This window comes from Podarcis erhardii (assembly GCF_964252035.2).
Source record: "Podarcis erhardii genome assembly, chromosome: 13".
NCBI classification, from domain to species: Eukaryota; Metazoa; Chordata; class Lepidosauria; order Squamata; family Lacertidae; genus Podarcis; species Podarcis erhardii.
Window position 1 is genome coordinate 38367039 of NC_138502.1, and position 22759 is coordinate 38389797.

At 44.7% G+C, this 22759-nt stretch overlaps 1 protein-coding gene across 1 annotated transcript in view; it reads right to left on the reverse strand.

The window, feature by feature from the left end:
- ITGB3 (integrin subunit beta 3) overlaps nt 1-22759 on the reverse strand; it is a 63306-nt gene that overhangs the window by 11611 nt on the left and 28936 nt on the right. The window contains exons 3-10 of the mRNA XM_081837787.1: nt 16228-16417; nt 14661-14913; nt 13290-13461; nt 11048-11209; nt 9769-9864; nt 9153-9242; nt 7038-7172; nt 5263-5692 (exon numbers count right to left, since the gene is read on the reverse strand). Of these exons, the coding sequence (XP_081693913.1) occupies nt 5263-5692; nt 7038-7172; nt 9153-9242; nt 9769-9864; nt 11048-11209; nt 13290-13461; nt 14661-14913; nt 16228-16417 (1528 nt within the window). The remainder of the gene's footprint in view (nt 1-5262; nt 5693-7037; nt 7173-9152; nt 9243-9768; nt 9865-11047; nt 11210-13289; nt 13462-14660; nt 14914-16227; nt 16418-22759) is intronic.

A 22759-nucleotide genomic window follows, 5' to 3' on the forward strand; every position in this document is an offset into this window, starting at 1 on the left:
GTGGGGGGAGAAGGAGCAGCTGGTTTGGGAGGGGGGAGTCTCTAGCGACACTGAGGAAAACACATGCCAACTGAGAGAACAGGCCGTGCATGTTTGTCACTCGCTTTAGAATTAATTACTCCGATGGAATGAACCGGGAGACAATGACCTAGTCAAACGTTGCTGAGGAGGACGAGGCTTATAGAGGAAAGAACAACAAGAACAGAAAAGGAATTGGGAGCCATAGCAAATCTATCTAGTTTTCACGTTTACATGCCAAAACCCACTTCCCCTGGGTTAGGTCTGTGCACCTTTTTTAAATAATTAACAAAAACCAGTCTCGCTCCAAAGCCTTAACTGCAGCCTCGCGGCACAAATAAATGCATGTGATGACAGTGTGTTTTATAAAAACCCTATTCCCATGCTAGGAAAATCGCCACCTGCTTCACTTCTGGTCATCAGGCTACTGTCAAAGCAGAGGCAAATTCAGGGGAGCGCGGCCGGTTTGGTCGCACCAGGTGCAGAGCCTCAAGGGCACGACAGGTGGGGCGTCACAACTATGATGTAGAATGGAAGACGAGAGGCAGAGGGTGCCAGTTTTAGGCGTCCACTGAAATTTGAGACCCCCAAGGTGTGCCACTGGTCAGCAGTACAGGAACACGGTCCATTAAGAAGTGGGAGCAACCATGCTCAGCATCCACATTTCCCATTCCAGAAATGTTGAAATTTGTGACCCGATTTGTGTGCTCAACCTGATGGCAGCTTCCTTTGCCTGTTGTGTGGCACTGCAGCACACCGTCAGGAAAGGTCTCTGGGGGAAATGGGTACTTTCCTTTCCCTCTGAGTGCTGCCATGTTGAAGCCTGAGGGTACTCTATGGCAGACATGTCCAGCTCCCAAGAGACTGCGATCTACTCCCACTATAAAAAAACTGGCAGTGATCTACCCAGTGTATTGACCAAAGTTGTTGAGATTTTTCTGGGGAGGAAAACCCAAAGTTGTTGAGCTTTTTTTTTTGGGGGGGGAATCAATGCAATCGACCAGGGATGCCCCACGATCGACCAGTAGATTGTGATTGACCGGTTGGACATGCCTGTTCTATGGCAACAGGCTTCTCGAAAGATTCCATCAACGGTGTCTCCGAAAAATCTTACACATCACTTGGGAAGACAGGCGAACTAATATCAGTGTACTAGATGAAGCAAAGATCACCAGTGTTGAAGCAATGATTATTCAACATTAACTTCATTGGACTGGTCATGTTGTGCGAATGCCTGACTATCGTCTTCCAAAGCAACTACTCTAGTCCAAACTTAAAAATGGAAAGCGTAATGCTGGTGGTCAACAAAAGAGGTTTAAAGACTGTCTCAAGGCAAATCTAAAAAAATGTAGTAGAAACACTGACAACTGGGAAACACTGGCCTGTGAGCGCTCCAATTGGAGAACAGCCTTTACCAAAGGTGTCATGGGCTTTGAAGACACTCAAACTCAGGACAAAAGGGAGAAACGTGCTAAGAGGAAGGTGCGCTTGGCAAATCCACACATTGATCAACTCCTGCCTGGGAACCAATGTCCCCACTGTGGAAGGACTGTGTGGATCCAGAATTGGCCTCCACAGTCACTTACGAACTCATTATTTAAACCGTGTTTATGGAAGACAATCTTACTCGGCTACGAGTGATTGCCAAAAAAGAAGAAGGGATTGGGGGAATTCAATTCAGTTCACATTTAGAAATGAGCTTGGGCCAAACCATGCTTTTTGAAAACCATACATGAACTGAAACACAGCCAGTCTTCCAAATTCTCTCAGTTTTACAACCGATAACAAGCATATACTGCAACAACATGTGCATGGCAATGCATAAATTAGCGAACGCAACCTACAAAAATGTGTTGCCTTAGTGAAAACGGCTTTGCGGAAGTGTGCGGATGAGGCAAAACTGTGTACGGAAGGTGTATATCAGAGGAGAAATTCACACTAAAATGCTGATGAATTTTCATGGGTACTTTTCATTTCAATCGCAGACCTAACCTGGAAATGTGGAGAACTTAAGTTAAGATAGGAAAAATGATAAACCGAGGGAAATCAAGACTGACAGATTCACTCATCTCCAAGTGAGATTCAAGGCTGCTGTGGCTTCCCACCTCGTTTCCTCCTCTCAGCCTTTTAGGGATGGGCAGGAGACGGCTTGGCTACATTATCTCCCAATTCAGTGGTGGATTCAGGGCCAAACCATGCTTTATGTGAGCGTCTTGTTTCTACTACGATATCCTCTGAATGGAGTATCAAAGGTCAGTATTCTCCTAAAAGAATCACAGCGGCTTACGCAATGAATGGCATGCCTGCTTTATCAATGGGCTGTAAACATCTCAAACGGCCGCATTGCACAATGTTTGTTGTATTTCACAACACACACAGAAACTCATATGGAACGGAATGCGCTGCTGCTCTGTACATGGAGCAAGGATGATTCCCCCAGCTCACACAACCACAACAGTTGCCCCTTTCCCCACCAGTCCTTATCACATTGAGTCACCCACGGAGCCACCCTGAATCCTGTAACTAAAAAGAAAGGCACACCCAAGCAGCCCTTTCCTCCTTCAGGGAAGCAGACATAATCAAAGTCTGGATCAAGAAGTCATAAATTACAAGCACAGACCAGGAAGCACTGCTGAACTGGCACCCTCCCTTTCAACATCAAGCTTTCCACTTGCACAGAAATCTTATTTGAGGAGGTAAACAAATTCAGTTCCTGCCTGAATAAGAGTTTTGTGTAACCCACAAGCTTGCTATGGTGTGAACACCAAATGCTCAAATAAAAACGTTATTACTTTTTGAATCCTACCTCCTATGGCAGAATACAAAAGGTTCTGTATGTGTGTGTTTCTGTTGCCTATGTATATATAATTATAGTAATTACTTATATCCTGCCTTTTTCTCTGATGGGAACACGCAAGGTGGCTTACAGATAAAAATGGAAACAGCTAACAACATAGGAAAAATAAGAATAAAAACCAATTAAACGTTAACAGAATTAAAACTACTATGTATAGCTAAAACAAAGTCCTCAAAGGTCATTATGACCTATCTTTCAGTATCTATGTATCTTTCAGTATCTATCTATCTATCTATCTATCTATCTATCTATCTATCTATCTGAACTATCTTTCAGCCAGGAGCCTCCAGGTCCCCCTTTCAGAAGCGAGGCCAAAAGTGCACTTATTTCTTAATCCCTTCCAAGATCCAAACCCCATGTTTTCCCCTTTTTTTCCTCCCGTATCCCAAATAACTCTCTTGGACAGGGTAATCTGCTTAACATAGATCAGCAAGAAACTGATTTCTGGCAGACCTCACAGAGTAAGTAAGTGAGTACTTTTCCCACATCAAAGTTCAGCTACAATTAAATCTTTGCCATTTGGGGCCTCGTTCTAAAGGAAAGGAGCCAAGGACTAGGGATACACCACGTAGGAAGGGAAGTGCTATTCCTCAGGAACACCTTTATTTCTGTCCAGCGCTGGCTGGTTCTATTTCGATTATTGTTAGAAAGACTTCAGTTGGCACTGTGTTTGAGATGTGTGCCCAAAGCTACAAACCTCTTTAAAAAAAACATTGACTGTTGGATGCAAGTTGATAAAAATCGATAATTAATTATTCTCTGAAGGAAAAGGAACCAGGGCACATGCCCAGTGGCATAGCGTGGTTTGCCGGTACCCGAGGTGGAGCAAGTGTGGTTCCCCCCACACCCGATGGACTGGGGAGCTGGGGTGGGGGCACACGCCGGGGGGCGGCTGTGTGGCGCCCACATGGAGGGTGAACGGAGCCCACCTCCAACAGGCCCCTCACCTGCTGACTCCATCCACCTGACCACTAGACCAACCTGCCTCTCCCTGTTGTGGGGGCGTCTGATTGTGCCCCCTCAAAAATATGTTAAATTAGTTGGAGTTCTTGTTATTAAATATACCAAGAAAAAAGCACACCAAGAACTCAGGCCAATGTGAGTTTCAATAGTGGGAGTGGTCCCTACTCACAAGTCAATAGTCAATAGTAACAAAAACTAATCCATTCAAAAGTATGTATTCTGACAAGAATTGCAAACTCAAATAGAGATTACAAACTCAAACTCATAAAGATATGTATAACACAATAATTCGTTACAAAGATTTTCTCTTTTTCACTCGACAATAATGTTGATCCTTATAATTTCTCAGCTTGGAGATGGAGACTCAGTTTCAACCATAGAGCAGAAGTCAGAAGTCAGTTATAGATTAGAAGCCAGGACAGGGCCCTGTTTCGATGTATTCACCTTCATCAACTAATTTTTAAAAGGTTGTGTAAGTTTGAAGACTTTTGGATATATATATCCTGTTATTTTCTACGTTTCTCAGGGATAACAACTTGTGGGTAGATCAACGTGTATCTTGAGCTTTGATCAACATTATTGTCAAGTGAAAAAGAGAAAATCTTTGTAATGGATTATTGTGTTATACATATCTTCATGAGTTTGAGTTTATAATTTCTACTTGAGTTTGTAATTCTTCACAGAATACATACTTTTGAATGGATTAGTTTTTGTTACTACAGTGGTACCTCGGGTTAAGTACTTAATTCGTTCTGGAGGTCTGTTCTTAACCTGAAACTGTTCTTAACCTGAAGCACCACTTTAGCTAATGGGGCCTCCTGTTGCTGCTGTGCCACCAGAGCACTATTTCTGTTCTCATCCTGAAGCAAAGTTCTTAACCTGAGGTACTATTTCTGGGTTAGCGGAGTCTGTATCCTGAAGCTTATGTAACCTGAAGCGTATGTAACCACAGGTACCACTGTATTGACTATTGACTTGTCAGTAGGTACCACTCCCTCAAAAATGTGTGCCTGGGGCCATGGCCTCCCTGTCCCCTCCCTGCCCCCCCCCAATGCTACGCCTCTGCACATGCCTTTAAAAAGGTACTGCCCTTTCCGCAACATAATCTCGGATCGATTCAAAAGTGGGACATTGCAATGGGGCGCGGAGCTTCCTCTGCAAAATCAGAGGAGGAAACCGAACCTTTCCGGCTAGACACAAAACGTTTGAGAGCGAGCCGGCAGTGTTTTGAGAGCGCCATGCATTCCTACGGTGCGCCAACAGCCCCCCACCCAAGGAGCCACATGTTTGGGGCTACAACTTCCGTGAGTGTGCTTGATCAGAGAAGGGGACGAACGGAACGCAGCATGAGCCCTTTCGTTTCAAATTGCACCAAGTTCTCAAAAGCCCAGTTCCAAGCCCCCTACAGACATTTCCCCACTTACCAGAGCACAGCTCGCCCTTGAACCGGACGCAGGAGAAGTCATCGCATTCACAGTACTTGCCGGAGATCTTGCCGAAGTCACTGCTGTAGCAGACACACTGGCCACAGATGCATTCTCCCCGCTGGTTGCAAGCAGGCTGCCCCTGGCGGGGGCTGCAGTTATCCTGCTGCGAGGGGCTGTATTCCTCCTCGGAGCACTCGCACTGGGTGCCCAGGCGGCCCGGGTGGCAGCGGCACATGCCGCATTCAAAGGTGCCGTTGCCGTTGCTGCAGATATCGCTGTCCGGCTTGGCAAACTTTTGGCAATGGCAGTCGCAGTCGAAGTTCACCTGCACCGTCAGGCTGTCCTCAAAGCCCACCGGCTTGATGGTGAAAGTCTTCTGCGGTTCCGCGGGGCAGCCACGCACCTTTGCTTCAATGCTGAAGCTCACCTGAAAAGAGCAAGACACCTGGAACTGCCCTCACATCCTTCAAGGAAACACCTTTTAAAAAAAACAACCGTTCGGATTCTGTGCTTTTAATAACCCATCTCTCACAGCTTGGAAGTGGAATTGCCCTGTTCGTACCAAAGCTGCCCATTCGCAATGTTGCAATGAGTTGCGATGACATTCTCTAGCTCAGTAACTGGGCAGAATCTCAGTCCATTTCTTGGGGGGGGGGGGGGAGACCACATCTCTCCACTTAATGCAGCTCTTAGAAATCGCAGTATAGGGCAAACACCCTCGCGCTTGGAGCAGTTTCCAAGGGCTGCGTGACATGGGGATCACCTTTTCAGGAAATTCACAGGAATTACTGTACAACTGCTTCTGTTTCTAAGAGTTCCGTTAAGTGCCGTTTTATGAAACTGTTTTAAATTCTCTCTGTTTACTGAACAAAGAGTATCATTATACAGGGGGAGCTGGGTTTTGTTTTGGGGGGTTTTTTTGCATCCAATAGGCAATTCTGTAGATAACTTCTTCTTTTTGCAGCAGTGGCAAACATGGTGATTCACTGTAGTGGATGGAGAGTGACTGAGGACAGGTCTGTTTTTAGTCTTGGGGAAGGGAGTGTAGTAAATCAGATCATTTTAGCAGGGGAAAGGGGTTAAAAAAAAAAAAAAGGTATAGGATCCCTGGATGGTTAAGTCCAGTCAAAGGCGACTATGGGGTTGCAGCACTCATCTCACTTTCAGGCCAAGGGAGCCGGCGTTTGTCCACAGACAGCTTTCCGGGTCATGTGGCCAGCATGACTAAACCGCTTCTGGTGCAACGGGACACCGTGACAGAAACCCAGAGTGCATGGAAACACCGTTTACCTTCCTGCTACAGCGGTACCTATTTATCTACTTACACTGACGTGCTTTCAAACTGCTAGGTTGGCAGGAGCTGGGACACAGCAACAGGAGCTCACCCTTTGCGGGGATTCAAACCACCAACCTTCTGACTGGCAAGCCCAAGAGGCTCAGTGGTTTAGACCACAGCGCCACCCATGTCCCAAGGGAAAGGGGTGCTCGATGCTACTGAATACAAATCTGCAGACACATGGTCCCTTACTTTTTAACTTTTGAGGCCCTCTGCCTCCCAAATTTTAACCCACAAAAAAAAAAACCACCCTCTACACAAAAGGTTTATGATGAAGGTAAAAATATTACTTGCACATTCTGCTGACACTTTCCTGGTGCCTCTACTTCTTTGCTGTGAACCTTCTTAAGACTGCTGGTGGAGGTTTGGATTCCCTCTGAACGAGGGACATGGAGAAGTGGTCCTTCTACCTCAGCCCCTTGCAGTTCTTACTCACCGTGTCTCCAATCTTAAGGCCAACGCAGGACTTAACTCCAGGAATGACTTCGTTGTTCAGGCAGGTGGCATTGAATGAGAGGGACAATTCATCCGGCAGATTGCGAACTTCTAGTTCAATCTTGGAACGAATTTTCTGAAAGAGGAACAGGGGGAATGTCTGAGGACTCAGCTACATTAGTAAAAACAAACCATTATAAATGCATTATAGCACTAACGCCAGAGGGCGCCGTAGAGCTGAATCAGAACGCTAAAACACAATTATAGGCCGTAAAAATGGAGCAGGCCTGGAAAACAGTATTTCGGGTTGTATACAGTGCTGGTTGTATTCAGAATAAAGCCACTGAAATTAATGAGCCTGTTAGTCCTGTCCATTAAATTGAGTGGCTCTGCCCTGAGCATGACTAGCATTGTCTACAGCCTGGAGTTTTATTAATTAATTCACTCCTCTAAAGTCAATCCAGAGTGTGGGTGATTCAAGGTAATGCAGTGGATTCAGTAAAGTGTGTCACCTTGAGAAATGTCACATTATGATCAAGGTGTCTCCCCTGCCAGGCCCAGAATTGGAAACAAGAACAAGTACCAACATTAGAGGAGTGGAGAATGAAGCTGATGGACGATGCAGAACTGGACAAACTGACAGGAAAGATCAGATATCTACGAGACCAAAAGTTTATCGAGGACTGGGGAAAGTTGGTGGACTATTGGGAAGGCATAAGTGATAGAGAAATAACGTTAGTGGCTTTTAAAGAAGCTCTGTAAAAGTCAAAGAAATATTGCAAAAAAGAAAAACAGGTTTCAAAGGATATATTGAAAGGCAATAGTGAATTTAAGAAATGTGTATTTAAAAATTAAATTTGGATGATTATCAGGCTGAAGGAAGTCCAAAAGTGAAAAATTTGTTAAAGTTGAAATGTGATGTGATATGTATTTTTTATTTGGAAATTAATAAAAAATTATATATATATATATATATATATATATATATATATATATATATATATATATATGAGAAATGTCACATTATACCTTCAAAGGTAGGCCATACAAAGAGAACGCACTGCAACATTTTGTTGCAGGCCCCAAACACTTGAAATAGGTTTAGTGCTCCAGCCAGCCTAGAGAAGGAACCTCTTTCAAACCTCACAGAAAAACAAAGAACACTGACCACCCCCTGCTATGCCAGAGGGGCTTTCAGCCTGGAAAGTGAGCTGTTTTTTATATGTAGATATAAACACACACACATGCATACATATTATTCAACAGTGATCCTGTCGCTGTGTTTAGCAGGAAGTAGCAAAAAGGGGGCAGAACTGTCAAGCAGGAAGCTTCTAATTAAATACTGCTTCAGATAAGTTACGAGAAAAGAAAACTTGGGAGGAAACAGTCAATGCTAGAATGCAACTATATTTTAAGGAGGTCACCCAGATGGCGCCATAAAAACAGAATAAACGAAGGATAGCATTTCCAGACCAAATTGCTGGAGTGGAAGCAATTATTAATGCATCACTTACACTAGGAGACACCAGTTTGCAGTAGTTCAGATTGCCCTGGTATCTACAGTTGAAGGGCGGTATACGAAATATACTATTTAAAAAAAAAACAAAAACAAACAAACCTGGGGGGTGGGGCGTGCTTGGAAGTCCACATCCGTCTTCCGCAACCCCATGATAATATCTCTCTGAGTGTGGAAAGCTAAGATGCCATAGAGAAAAGCTCAGAAAGCCCAAACTAGACAGAAAACCCTTTGTGCAATTTGCAAATGGGAAGTGAATTAAAACCTGCCCTCCTGAACAGAGTAGCAACAGAGTCACAGCTGGGTTACTATTTCAGTTTTAACGCCTGCATTTCCTCCACTTTTACAACTTTACAGCTATGCGCAGCAGGCAATGAAGATCAGAAGCCTCCGGATCATGTCTCCTGGAATTTAGGGAGCCTCGCTCAGCCAATGAGCTGCTAAGCGAACGCTGTGCACCTCATCCCAAACACACAGGTGTTGCCTGTATCACACAACGCAGTTGGCTTAGCTGTGCCCCTGGAAATCTGGCACCTTTGGCTGTTGCCCATTTTGCCTGGATCAGCCTTGCTTCTGCATATCACAGGTCTACGGACTCACCTCATAGGAATCCACAATGAGCTGCAAAACATTGCTGGAGTCGGCTGACAGGGTCCCTACAGTAGTGCCCGGGATCAGCTCACTGTAGTTCTGAAAATAAAAAAAGTTGAAATATACTCGGAGTCCAGTGTGGATTTCATGCTCTTTATTCAGCTCATAGTAGCGAGGAATGAAAGTTCCCCCAAAATATCTGCTTTATATACATTATTTACAAAATGGGCACGACGTGATTGGCTAATTCCGGGATTCTCCTGTAGGCCAATCAGGTTGCGGATTCACTTCCACCTGGAGCTGGATTGGGTGGCTCCTGTGGACCAGTCATACTGCTGCATTGTTCTAGGACCAATCAGACGGCGGCATTCTGAATCCTATTGTTCTAGGACCAATCAGACTGCTGTATTTTGGATCCTATTCAACTCAGTACATAACAGAAGTGGAGGGTTTCCAGTAAATTCTGCTAATATTTAGGCCGATAAGAGCTTTTGTTTCCTCCACCTTTGACAATCTAAAAGGTTAACACCCAAGCTGATATTTTAGCTTTTGGACAGCCTCATTCAAGCCTCACCCTACACTCCAATGCTCTCGGCGAAACTGTTGTTTCAAAGAGTCTACTTACTCGGTAGAGATCCACAATGGCCTGCGTCACGGCAAAAATCAAGTTGATGTTTTTCTGGGAGAGTTTGTCTGTCATCAAGCCGAGGGAGGGATAATCCTTGGCAGGGGAGGGGAGAAAAAGTTAGAGAACAGAAAATCCACTTCTGTCTGATGTGAGGGGAACAGGATAAACACATTTTCACCCTATTTCCCCCCCCTCAAAAGACTAGGATAGGAAGGACAGTCCAACTTTTCAGACCAAGTAGGCTGCAAGCAAGAGTACTTCAACACAGAACCGACGGGCCACACACTGAACTAAATTTCCATATCGTAAATTAAAGTGTTTTTCAAAATATTTAATGTTATTTAAGATATATAATTATATTAATAATGTAAACAAATACAACAATTAATAGATTTAATGATTAAACAAGTTTATACACAAACAGATGCATGTTCACAACACATGACACAAAAAATAAAATTTTAAGGCTTTATGACTTTCTTTTCTTGAATGTTTCTGAAGGCCATCAGAAAAGGCATTTTGGACCACTCTGGACAAGAAGGTGTCTAACAGTGGCCAGTTAAAATAAAATATGTGACCATCATAACAAAGTTAGTGCCATCACAAATCTTATTTATTTCCTGCCTACCTATCTATTGCCAGATCTCAGCACATCTCCCTCTCTTTCTCACACGCTGTTACATGTAGTGTAACCAAGAAATAGCACACTTCTAATGTGGAATTGCTTTAATGATAAATATGGTTATATAATAGTTAAAGACAGGTGCGGTAAATTTAAGCTTAAAGAGGGAGGGAGGAAAGGAGGTCTAAGGATTTGAAAGAACTTTATTTTAATATTTGAAAATGCTATGTTTTATATGTATAAAAAGTTATTTTAAAAAATCTACTAAAAATTATTAAAAAAGAAAAAAAAATGAACCCAGGTGATGGGTTGAAAGCACACAGACATCAAAGCTCTTATACAGGTGGTCTTTTGGCCTCAGGGGTTTTACCTCACCCAAAAACTGAAAATATAAATATGGAATGCAAAATATGTTCTGAACCTTAAGAGCAGCCCTCCTGGATCAGACCAAAGGCCTAACTAGTCTAACATCCTATTTCCTATGGTGGCCAACCAGATGCACTTCTCTGGCAACTGGAACTCCAAGGCACATTATCTCTGGTCCTCGGGGGGTAATATATACTTTAATATCCTAGGATTTGCCTACTATCCCCTTTTGAAACCATCTATCACACAAGAGAATGACCTGTAGCGGTTGCAGCCACCCAGCCTTACCAATGTGGTGGAAGCGTCATACAAATTGTTGCTTCCCATGTGGCACTGTCCGTCGTTGGGCGTCACAATCCCTGCCAGTCTCCCATCTAAAGCAATGTGAGTCTTGGCGTCTGTAGTAAAGACCAGCAAATGGGAGGCATCTGGTCTCCAGCCAATCTTGTCCTGAAGCAAAATAAAAATGGCGCTGCAGTCTCCATTGTGACAGACACAAACACAAGCAAGCCCTACAAAGGAATATACTCTTCTACATCTTGGTTCCCGATTAGTTAAGCACTGCGGTTCCCGTGTTTTTCACAAGTCAAGCCACAGACCCCCTGCTTTTGAACATTTAGTGATGTATGGAAGTGAGAGCTGGATCATAAAGAAGGCTGATTGCCAAAGAATGGATGCTTTTGAATTATGGTGCTGGAGGAGACTCTTGAGAGTCCCATGGACTGCAAGAAGATCAAACCTCTCCATTCTTAAGGAAATCAGCCCTGAGTGCTCACTGGAAGGACAGATCCTGAAGCTGAGGCTCCAGTACTTTGGCCATCTCATGAGAAGAGAAGACTCCCTGGAAAAGTCCCTGATGTTGGGAAAGATGGAGGGCACAAGGAGAAGGGGACGACAGAGGACAAGATGATTGGACAGTGTTCTCGAAGCTACCAGCCTGAGTTTGACCAAACTGCGGGAGGCAGTGGAAGACAGGAGTGCCTGGTGTGCTCTGGTCCAGGGGGTCACGAAGAGTCGGACACGACTAAACAACAACATGGTAGTTTTTGTTATGGGAATGGTGACACAGACCTCCCCCCAGGTGGGACCCTAGGGTCCACAGACCACCAACCGGGAACCACTGCTCTACATCAATTAGCCTAAGCCAGGGATGTCCAACAGGTTGATCTCAGGGGTGTCCCAGGTCGATTGTGGAAGGCAGTACAGTGGTACCTCGGGTTAAGAACTTAATTTGTTCTGGAGGTCTGTTCTTAACTTGAAACTGTTCTTAACCTGAAGCACCACTTTAGCTAATGGGGCCTCCCACTGCCACCGCGCCACCACCACACGATTTCTCTTCTCATCCTGAAGCAAAGTTCTTAACCCGAGGTAATATTTCTGGGTTAGCGGAGTCTGTAACCTGAAGCGTATGTACCCTGAAGCATATGTAACCCAAGGTACCACTGTATAGCAATCGGTATTGCGTACCTTAGCGATTAAAAAAAGGGGGTAGATGAAAGCCAGTCTTTTTATACTTTGAGAAGATCACAGACTTTGAGGAGTTTGACTTGCCTGGCCCAGGCTATCGCTTTAAAGCCCAAATGGAGAACCTGCAGCCCTTGGCCCACAACTGCCATCCAACCCACATCCTAATTTCAAAAGCAGGAAGAGGAAGGAAAGGGGTCAGAGAAGAAAGAGAAGGAGGTTGTCCTTTCATCCTGGCCCTGCCTTGCACTGGCAGATTACCTCTGAAGGAATGTGGCAAGGGTCCCGACCCCTGCTTTAGGGCTTTAACTTCACAGGCAAGGTGCCGAATAATTGTGGGGGAGGGGGGGTCAATACAGGGCAAGCTCAATATTGGGGTCCTGTCTGAGTTGGGAGATCCAGCTAACACTCTAACAAACATCAGGCATATGCAATCCACTAAGAAGTTGTTCTCAATCCTCCTCCTTGATAGGTCCGGAGGGTGGGAACACGAGAATGGGGCCTTCTCTGCAGTGGCTCCCTGTCTGTGGATTGGTCTCTCCAGAGAGGCTCGTCTGGTGCCTTCATTATACAGTGGTACCTCGGGGTACATACACTTCAGGTTACAGACTCTGCTAACCCAGAAATATTACCTCAGGTTAAGAACTTTGCTTCAGGATGAGAACAGAAATCGTGCTCCGGCGGCACAGTGGCAGCAGGAGACCCCATTAGCTGAAGTGGTGCTTCAGGTTAAGAACAGTTTCAGGTTAAGAACAGATCTCCAGAACGAATTAAGTTCTTAACCTGAGGAACCACTGTACACCTTTAAGCACCAGGCAAAAATGTTCCTTTTTAGCCAGGCCTTTGGTTGATCTGTTTTACTTCCTATACCCTTTTAACATATGGCTCTTTCCTTGGGGGGGGGGCTGTTATTAGGTTGTTGTTTTTATTCTGATTATGTATGTTGTGATCGTTTCTCTGAACTGCCCCGACACCTCCGGGTATAGGGCAGTATATAAACTGAATAATAATAATAAGAAGTAGTAGTAATCCTTTTGACCCACGGCAGGGGGGGGGGGGCTCTTACATCACAGACGACCGCTTGGATGATGGCATCGAACCCGCCTTCCGGCGCATCCCGGTTCCTTGACACACTCTGCTTCTTCACCTCCTCGTTGAAACGCTTTACCTCATCTGTGAGTGCCAGGACATGCTTGTATCCGAACATTGGCAGGCAGCGGTTATCTGGGGGCTTCAAGCTGGAGGAACGCAGCAAAAAAGGAAGTCACTTTGGGCAGGCAACCAGGACCCTGGAGGCCTGATTAAAACTAGCATAGCCACTGATCCCAAGGCGGGGGGAGGGGGCTCTCTTATTATGCATTTCAGTCACTTTTTCTTGAGCTGAGACACATAAAAAAGGCTTCCTAACCCATCTCCCAACAGTGTGCATGTAATAAAGTAATAGTAACAGTAACAGTAATAGTAATAATAATAAATACTAAATTCCTTCTGTAATTTTCATGACTGTCCCTTACTCCCCTTTGCTAGGCACAGGGGGCTGATGGGGGCTCAGAAAGCCCTTCCCCCATAGAACACACAGGACGCCCCTGGCCCAGGAGCTACAGGGAAATGATTTGCATTTTTAAATATACAGCAGGAGGCTTGGTTTGGTCAGAATCAAGTATACACTTTCACAGTTAACGCTAAATAATAATAATAATAATAATAATAATAATAATAATAATAATAATAATAATTAGCCCATCCATGTGGCTGGGTTTTCCCAGCCACTCTGGGAAGCCCCCAGCAGAATATTAAAAACACGATAAAACACCACACACTAAAAACTTCCCTAAGCAGGGCTGCCTTCAAATGTCTTCTAAAAGTCAGATAGTTGTTTATTTCCTTGACATCTGATGGGAGGGCGTTCCACAGGAGGGGCGCCACTACTGAGAAGGCCTTCTGCCTGGATCCCTGTAACCTCACTTCTCGCAGTGAGGGAACCGCCAGAAGGTCGTCGGAGCTGGACCTCAGTGTCTGGGCTGAACGGTGGAAACGCTCCTTCAGGTATTTAGCCTTAGCAACAGTTAACATTGGGGCTGGCGTATCTCTTAACTGCAGTAAAGGCAACGGAGGGACTGATTTGCTGTGGGATCATAGAGTTGTAGAGCTGGAAGGGACATCTAGCCCATTCCTGCAATGCGGGAATCTTTTGCCCAAGGCGGTGCTCGAAACCACAACCCTGAGATTAAGTGTCTCATGGCTCTACTGAATAAGCTACGGATGGGAGCACACATTCCCACAGCTCACCTGATTTTCAAAATGAGGTTAAGAGAGGACCTTCATTAGGTCGACCATGCCTCAAAGCGAAGGTGGAACGGGAATACTGCACAAGACTGGCAATCCTTCCAAACTCTAGATTATGAACATTTATCAGAGGGTCGTTCAGAGAACTTACTCATAGCATGGGTTTTTGATGGCTTCCGGAGGGGAAATGTACATGTAAGGAGGCATGGGTTTGTCCACAAAGGCTCCAAAGCCAATCCTCAGGTTGCTGGTCACTTTGCGCATTTCTATGGCTAGCCTGGTACCCAGGTTCTGTATGTTGCGGAGGTCATCCTTCATGGAATTGGACAAGTCCATCAGGTAGTAGATGTCCACAGGGTAGTCCTCCACCTGTCGCACTTGCACCGTGAATGTTTGGGAGTCATCTGAAATGTCAAAATGTGGAGAAAGTGTGAGGTGGGGTCATTTCCCCTCGGAAGACTCCGGCTCACCATTCTTCCTTCCACATAAAAAAAAGGGACCCCTGACCATTAGGTCCAGTCGTGACCGACTCTAGGGTTGTGGCGCTCATCTTGCTTTATTGGCCGAGGGAGCCGGTGAACAGCTTCCAGGTCATGTGGCCAGCATGACTAAGCGGCTTCTGGTGAACCAGAGCAGCGCATGGAAATGCCATTTACCTTCCCACCGGAGTGGTACCTATTTATCTACTTGCACTTTGACGTGCTTTCAGACTGCTAGGTTGGCAGGAGCAGGGACCGAGCAACGGGAGCTCACCCCGTCGCGGGGATTCGAACCACCGACATTCTGATCGGCAAGCCCTAGGCTCTGTGGTTTAACCCACAGCGCCACCCAGGTCCCTTCCTTCCACATACTTGAGTAATTAACCCTGTTATGCTGACATAGGCCCATACTGACATAAGCTGACCCATATGTGGAGGACTTGTGAAAGGGTATTGGGAAATGATCCATAATGAAGTGAAAAAAATGTTTAAAAGTATTCCTCCCCCCCAAAAAAAACAACAACAACCCAGAGTGCTTTCTGTTGGGGATAATTCAGACTGAAATCCCCATGTTTCATGGGTTATTTATGTATGCCCGAGTTTCGTTAGCCCAAAAACGGAAAACGGGCGAGGTCCCAACCAAAGAAGAATGGCGACTTAAGTTGACAGAATACGTGCAGCTTGCAGACTTAACATATAGAATAAGAGAACAAGAAGAACATACATTTAAAGAAGATTGGAAAACGTCCATTGAATATATGGGAAATAACTGCACAGCTGAAAAGGCTGGCAGCATTAAGATAAATCCAGCAGTGTGAACAAGTTTTGATGGGTGTAATAATTGGAATACTGGATGGTATAGCTTTTGTAAAATATGCAGGGATATGTAAAATGAACCACAGAAAGAGAAGAAGGGAAGTCATTGATATCTTAAGGTTGTAAAAATGAGGACTTTAAATTGTAAAACAAAAAATTCAATAAAAATTATATACAAAAGAAAGAGAAAGAAAGAAAGAAAGAAAGAAAGAAAGAAAGACATAAGCTGACCCAAACTCTCTTCTTCCCCATGGCTTGAAACTCTGGATATGTCTTGAGCATCCATTGCGCTGTGGCTGATCTCTGTCATCTATGTATGGCATGAAGTTTTAATAATAGCCACTTACAGCACCCTGAAGTCCTCTGGGAAAAGCTCACCGATGTGCTAAAACTGCAATAACCGAATAGTGTATCTCAGCTTACCTGGCCGCAGGTGGAGCCTAATCTTCTGTGGAGTCATCTGAGTGATGTCGCTTCCTGATCCTTTGTCACTGAGCTGCCTATCCTCTAGGATTTCCGTGCTGCTGACTGGATACTCGATCAAGTTTTTCATACAGCCATTTTTAATGAGGTTGTCCTTCGAGTCGCAGCGGGAAAATCCAGGCGGCATGCCCTGTTGAAGGGAGAAAGGCCAGCCGTAAGAAAAAGAGGAGAGGGTTCTCACAGAGAAACAGTAATCCAGTCAAAATGGGCTTTGTGCCAGTGTGATGCTGATGCAGGTGGCGCTGTCGTCTAACCACTGAGCCTCTTGGGCTTGCTGATCAGAAGGTCAGCGGTTCGAATCCCCATGACAGTGAGCTCCCATTTCCCTGTCCCAGCTCCTGCCATCCTGGTTGTGAATGTATATGGTAAAAAAGGTAAAAAGTTAAAGGACCCCTGGATGGTTAAGTCCAGTCAAAGGCGACTGTGGGGTTGCGGCGCTCATCTCGCTTCAGGCCAAGGGAGCTGGTGTTTGTGCAGACAGCTTTCCGGGTCATGTGGCCAGCAGGCCTAAACCGCTTCTGGAGCAACGGGACACTGTGACAGAAACCAGAGTGCACGGAAACGCCGTTTACTTCCCGCCGGAGCGGTACCTATTTATCTACTTGCACTGGTGTGCTTTCGAACTGCTAGGTTGGCAGGAGCTGGGACAGAGCAACGGGAGCTCACTCCGTTGTGGGGATTCAAACCACCGACCTTCTGATCAGCATGAAAGGGTGTGGGCGGGTTATAAAACTGTAAAATAAATAAATAAAATGAAGAATGGCTTTAAAAGGGGAAAACAGCAAGAAATGACGCTGCAAAGAAAGGGAAGGCTTCTGATTTTGTTTTGTTTCAATACATTTTTTCAAATTACGTCGCCTTTTGAATCCTGCCCGTTTCCAAGGAGCATACAGGACCGTACAAATTTAGCCTCCCAACTTTGTCAACGGAGCTGCCACCAAATTTGGAGGTCCCTGTTCAAAGAAAACATCCAAGGAATTTAGAAGGAAGGAAAAAAGAATTTCAGTAAGAAAAGCAAAAATCCTAGGGGGCAGGGGCTACATGCTCCTACATGTGAGGTAAGTTTAGGTTGAGAAAGAGTTACAGGCCCAAGTTTGTCAAGGGTGCAGGGAGCTGTTAGAAGACCCCCTTCATTGCCCTCACAAAGTCAGCTTCCAGAGTGGTTTAACAGTCAACCTCAGGGAACTCTGGGAATTGTAGTTCTGTGGGCGAAATTGGGGTCTCCCAACAACTCTCAGCACTCATAAACTACAGTTCCCAGGAGTCTTTGGGGGAAGCCAAAATGGTTTAAAGTAGGGTTGCCATACATCTGGAATTTTCTGGACATAGCTGGAAATACTCGAGTGTCCAGGAAAATCCAGACGTATGGCAGAGAGAGACTTTCTGTTCCTCATCAGGTAATTGTATTTCCACCTGTCTTGCCCCAACTAGCCCTTCCCAGACTATGATTTTAAGAACAGCAGCAGGAGCTGGGAAGAGAGGAGTTCAGGGATGTTTTGTTTTTTTTAAAAAAAAAGTTTTATAAGTTGCACGTTTTTGTTTCTCAATTTGACCCTTTTACATGGTTTTGTATGTTGTGTGATATTTTATGCATTGTGATTTGTTGTTACTTTTAATGATTATAGATTGGTAATTCTTTATCATGGTTGAACTGTTTAATTTGCTGATGTTTAATTATACTGGTTAGTATTAGATTCTGATGGATTGCTGAATGTTGCTTCGTTTGATATAAGTTGCTTCTCTTAAAGTTATTGTGACTTCCATATTGGATCAGATTCTTACTATTAATGTTTGATGTTCTATTACGCTTTTATGTCTTGGACTTGGGCTTATTTCTTATCAACTTTTCTTGTGGCTGTCTAGTTGCCTTTTAAAAATGATTTTACTTATTAAATACAGGCTTGAAAATTAGGTCTCTAAAGACTAATTATCCCTGAAACCACACAGCACTTCAGTTTGCTGCATTCCAGATTTGCAGCCAGATCCTAGCCATGCTTACTGGGAAGTTTAAGTCCTACCAAAGGGACTTAAATAAGACTGCAGCTTTAAAACTGGTTTAACAGCTAAGAAAGCTCTGAGAACTCTAGGTGGGGTGAAGGCAATGTGACTCCGGTAGATAATTCTCAACACTCACACTAAACGACAAGTGCCACTTTCTATGGGAGAAACTATGTCAGTTGTTGTTGTTGTTGTTTAGTCGTGTCCGACTCTTCGTGACCACATGGACCAGAGCACGCCAGGCACCCCTGTCCTCCACCGCCTCCCGCACTTTGGTCAAACTCATGCTGGTAGCTTCGAGAACACTGCCCAACCATCTTGTCCTCTGTCATCCCCTTCTCCTTGGGCCCTCAATCTTTCCCAATATCAGGGTCTTTTCCAGGGAGTCTTCTCTTCTCATGAGGTGGCCAAAGTATTGGAGCCTCAGCTTCACAATCTGTCCTTCCAGTGAGCACTCAGGGCTGATTTCCTTAAGAATGGATAGGTTTGATCTTCTTGCAGTCCATGGGACTCTCAAGAGTCTCCTCCAGCACCATAATTCAAAAGCATCAATTCTTCGGCGATCAGCCTTCTTTATGGTCCAGCTCTCACTTCCATACATCACTACTGGGAAAAGCATAGCTTTAACTATATGGACCTTTGTCGGCAAGGTGATGTCTCCTTTTTAAGATGGTGTCTAGGTTTAAAATCGATCTTTGTAGGTAGACATACACTGGGAGCACATACAGCTAGTAAAATTATGTGCATTGTATTCTAAGAAAACCAACAACTTATAAAACTTTTAAACCAACCTTGGGGCAAGTAAAAACTGCTTCGGGTGCCTTTTAATTCTCAAAACACATCTCCCTAAAGCGGAAGACAGCAGCATTGGCTGAAAGTTATTTAGACGAGCAATTCAGCCTTCACAAAAAAAAACCCATGGACAACCTCTGTCCTTAGTAAGGGTTCCAGTTATATGGAACAGGACTCTCAAAATAGGAGCAATCCATATGAATCATGAACATGTGGTAGCCTTGTTTTCTGGCAAACATTTTGAAAACTGGCCCCATTAACCCTGCCAGGAAATCCGGCTTTCGTGGAACTCATAAGCCCCTCAAGCCTATACAGGGCAATCTGGTGTCACTCTGATTGCACAAGCTGCCCGGAAAACGAAATAAGCAGCCCTCTAACTTATCGTTTCCTCCAGGCATGCTGGGGGCAGGAGCACTGCAAGAGGGGGAAAAAAGAGAACCAAAAAAGGAATACGGGTGATTCGGCAGCAGCAGCAGAGAGGCCATGGGAGGAAGGGCAAGGAAATGGAATGCAAACAAAGGATCAACATGACTCCTAGAGATATTTTTGTGGTTCATCCAGGAGAAAAAAACCCCTCTCTGGTCTATTTTCTTTTCTGTTATAGATTGGGGCTAAACTGAGACTTTGATTGCCACAATTGGTTAGCACACCTTGGTATATTTGAAGCTTACCATTTCCCTGAGCTAAACAAAAATATGTTGTTTGGGTTTTGGTTTTGTCCCTTAAGCCTATAAAGGCAAAGGGGTTGTGATTATGCATGGCATGTCTGCATCTTCTGAAAGGAAGCCGTTTTCTTGTATGCTTTTAAATTATTGTTATAATAATTAAAAAACCCTTAGTGTAAAGATACAGAATGCAAGAGCACGCCTCCTCTGAATGGCACTGTTCCAAAAACAGTTAAAACCACACATTTTGTAGGAAGTGTGAATGTCATTGAAAGGCTGACCGCATTTCCCTCCCAAGATTTTTATCCACCCGTTTCGACAGCTAGAAAGGTGACACGTTTGCTGGGTCACTAAAACTCTTCCCAACTGACAGTCCTTAGGGGAATCCCCAGGATAAGACAGAAATTTTGACCTTCTGAGAAGAGCCTTGAGAAGCAGTTTCCAGGAGTCCTTTCCAATGGTCACAGGAAATCAACCCCATACAGCCTGATATCCTTATCAGCAAGCACTGATGAGGTGGGAAATGTTAAGTTGTGGGTAAACATATCAGATGACACAGCGATTCTTCAAACAGCTCTTGTTTATTCACAGGCCAGGACAGAACTGAACTGAAGGGTTCAGTCAGCCTGCTTATACAGAGCTCCAGTACAACATTACTGTAACAACTTTCTAAAACTATCCAATCACTGAATGTCACTTTCGATCCCTTATTTGCATAACTATCTACAGTATCCCCCTGTTGGCCCAGGGTGAGAACTTCAGTACATAACAGGAAAGCTAATTTGAAACACCTTATTTCCCTTAAATAATTCTGGGCACTGTGATTTCTTAAGGGTGCAGAGAATTGCAAGTCCCAGCAACATTTAACAAACCACAGTGCCCAGATTTTCTTTAGGATGGGTTTCAAATGTGCTTTAAAGGTATAGTTCACACAGCCTGATACTGGGTATGAAAGCCCAGTTCCCACATTGTGTTAAAGGCAAAGGTTAAGGGACCCCTGGTGCAGTCATGGCCAACTCTGGAGTTGCGGCGCTCATCTCGCTTTATTGGCCGAGGGAGCCGGCGTACAGCTTCCGGGTCATGTGGCCAGCATGACTAAGCTGCTTCTGGCAAACCAGAGCAGCGCATGGAAATGCCGTTTACCTTCCCGCTGTGGGAATGTTCTGGGGTGCAGGAGAGGATATATTGACTAATTATATCCTTATCCAACTTGTGCTAACAAGTTCCCAAAATATCAGCAGAGTTTATAGACATTCCCCTTTAAGTTCGCAACGGTAACGCTTGCACAGGTTCGCTAGAACCTCTATAATAATTACTCTGGTAATTTCCCCTTTTGTTCCCTCTTAAAATACAAGACACGACACAGTCTTTATAAAAGTATAAAAGAGTTTACTCACGTTCTGTTCACAATATGATCCCAGAAGGTAGGCAGGCTTAAAAAGGTTACATGCACTTAGAAACATGCACTTATAGGAAGATAGTACTGTCCTCTCTTGGCTGAGAGCCAAGAGGGCATGTTGCTCCTTCAGAAGATGAAGATGGCAGAGAGGCAAGAGGCAAGAGGCAAGAGAGCAAGAGAGAGAGTGGCTGCCTGCCCTGTGCTTTTATCATTACCTGCACAGGTGAGGCCACACCCACCTCTGGTCACATGCGGAGGAAGTCCGTCCCCAGGAAGTTTACCTGCTTGCTGGACAGACATCCCTCCCCATGTTCTAACATGTACACTCTAGGAATGTTGTCATTGACTGCTCCTGTGTTTACATCCCACATACCCCTTCTCAGGCAATACAACATTATACAAAACATAAACAACTTTATTCAACCACCCAGAGTCCCAGCTTGACACGTAGATTCTGGAAACTCTCTCTTGGTAGGGGTTTCGTCAGGATGTCAGCAGTCATCTCTTGGGTGCTGCAGTAGGATAGTTCCACAAGTCCATCCTGGATCATCTGGCGTATGTAGTGGTACTTAACCCCAATGTGTTTTGTTCTGGCCAGGAACTTCTCACTCTGCGTCAGCTTCAGGCAACTTTGATTGTCCTCTAGCAAGCTGACAGGCCCTTTTCTCACCAACCCAAAGTCCTTTATGAGTTGATCAAGCCAGGCGATCTCTCTGCAGGCTTCTGTTGCTGCAACGTATTCTGATTCTGTGGAAGATAATGCTACACAGCTCTGTTTATAACTGCCCCATGAAACAGGTCCATCACCAAACATGAAAACATGACCACTTGTTGATTTATAATCAGCATTATCCCCAGCCCAATCCGCATCAGTATACCCAACCAACTTAGGGTCTCTGACGGCTGGTAACCTTAATTTACAATTCATGGTACCCTTCAAATATCGCACCACCCTCTTTACACCTGCCCAATCATGCTCAGTGGGAGAATTCACTTTTCTGCTAAGAATCCCCACAGCATTTGCTAAGTCAGGTCTACATGTGGTAACTAAATACAAAAGTTTACCAATCGCCGACCTGTAGTCATTGTTGTCTGGCAACTGCTTCGAATCCTGCTGATTCTTCAGGAAGTCAGTAGCCATCGGTGTAGCAACTGGATGTGCGTCTTGCATCTGCATGTGCTCAATCAGCTCGTGGATCTTCTGTCTTTGGCTGAGAAGAAATGAGCCGTCCTCTTCTCTTTCCACCTGGATCCCGAGGTAGTACTGGACATCTCCTAGCTCCTTGACCTCCACCTCTTTGCTAAGGTGTTTTACTATCTGTGTGTAGTCTTTCTCACTTGCTGTGGCAATAATTAGGTCATCAACAAATGCTAAGATATATGAGAATTGTCCATTATTTGACTTACTGTACAAGCACTTGTCAGCGTCGCCTTGCTTGTACCCAAGTTGCGTCAGCATTTTATGCAACTTCTGGTTCCAGGCTCTAGTAGCCTGTTTAAGTCCATAAAGTCCTTTCTGCAGTTTGCACACTAAATGTGCCTCATGTGGTTTCACAAAACCTTTGGGCTGTTTCATATAAATTTCTTCAGAAATCTGCCCATGTAGAAAAGCGGTAGC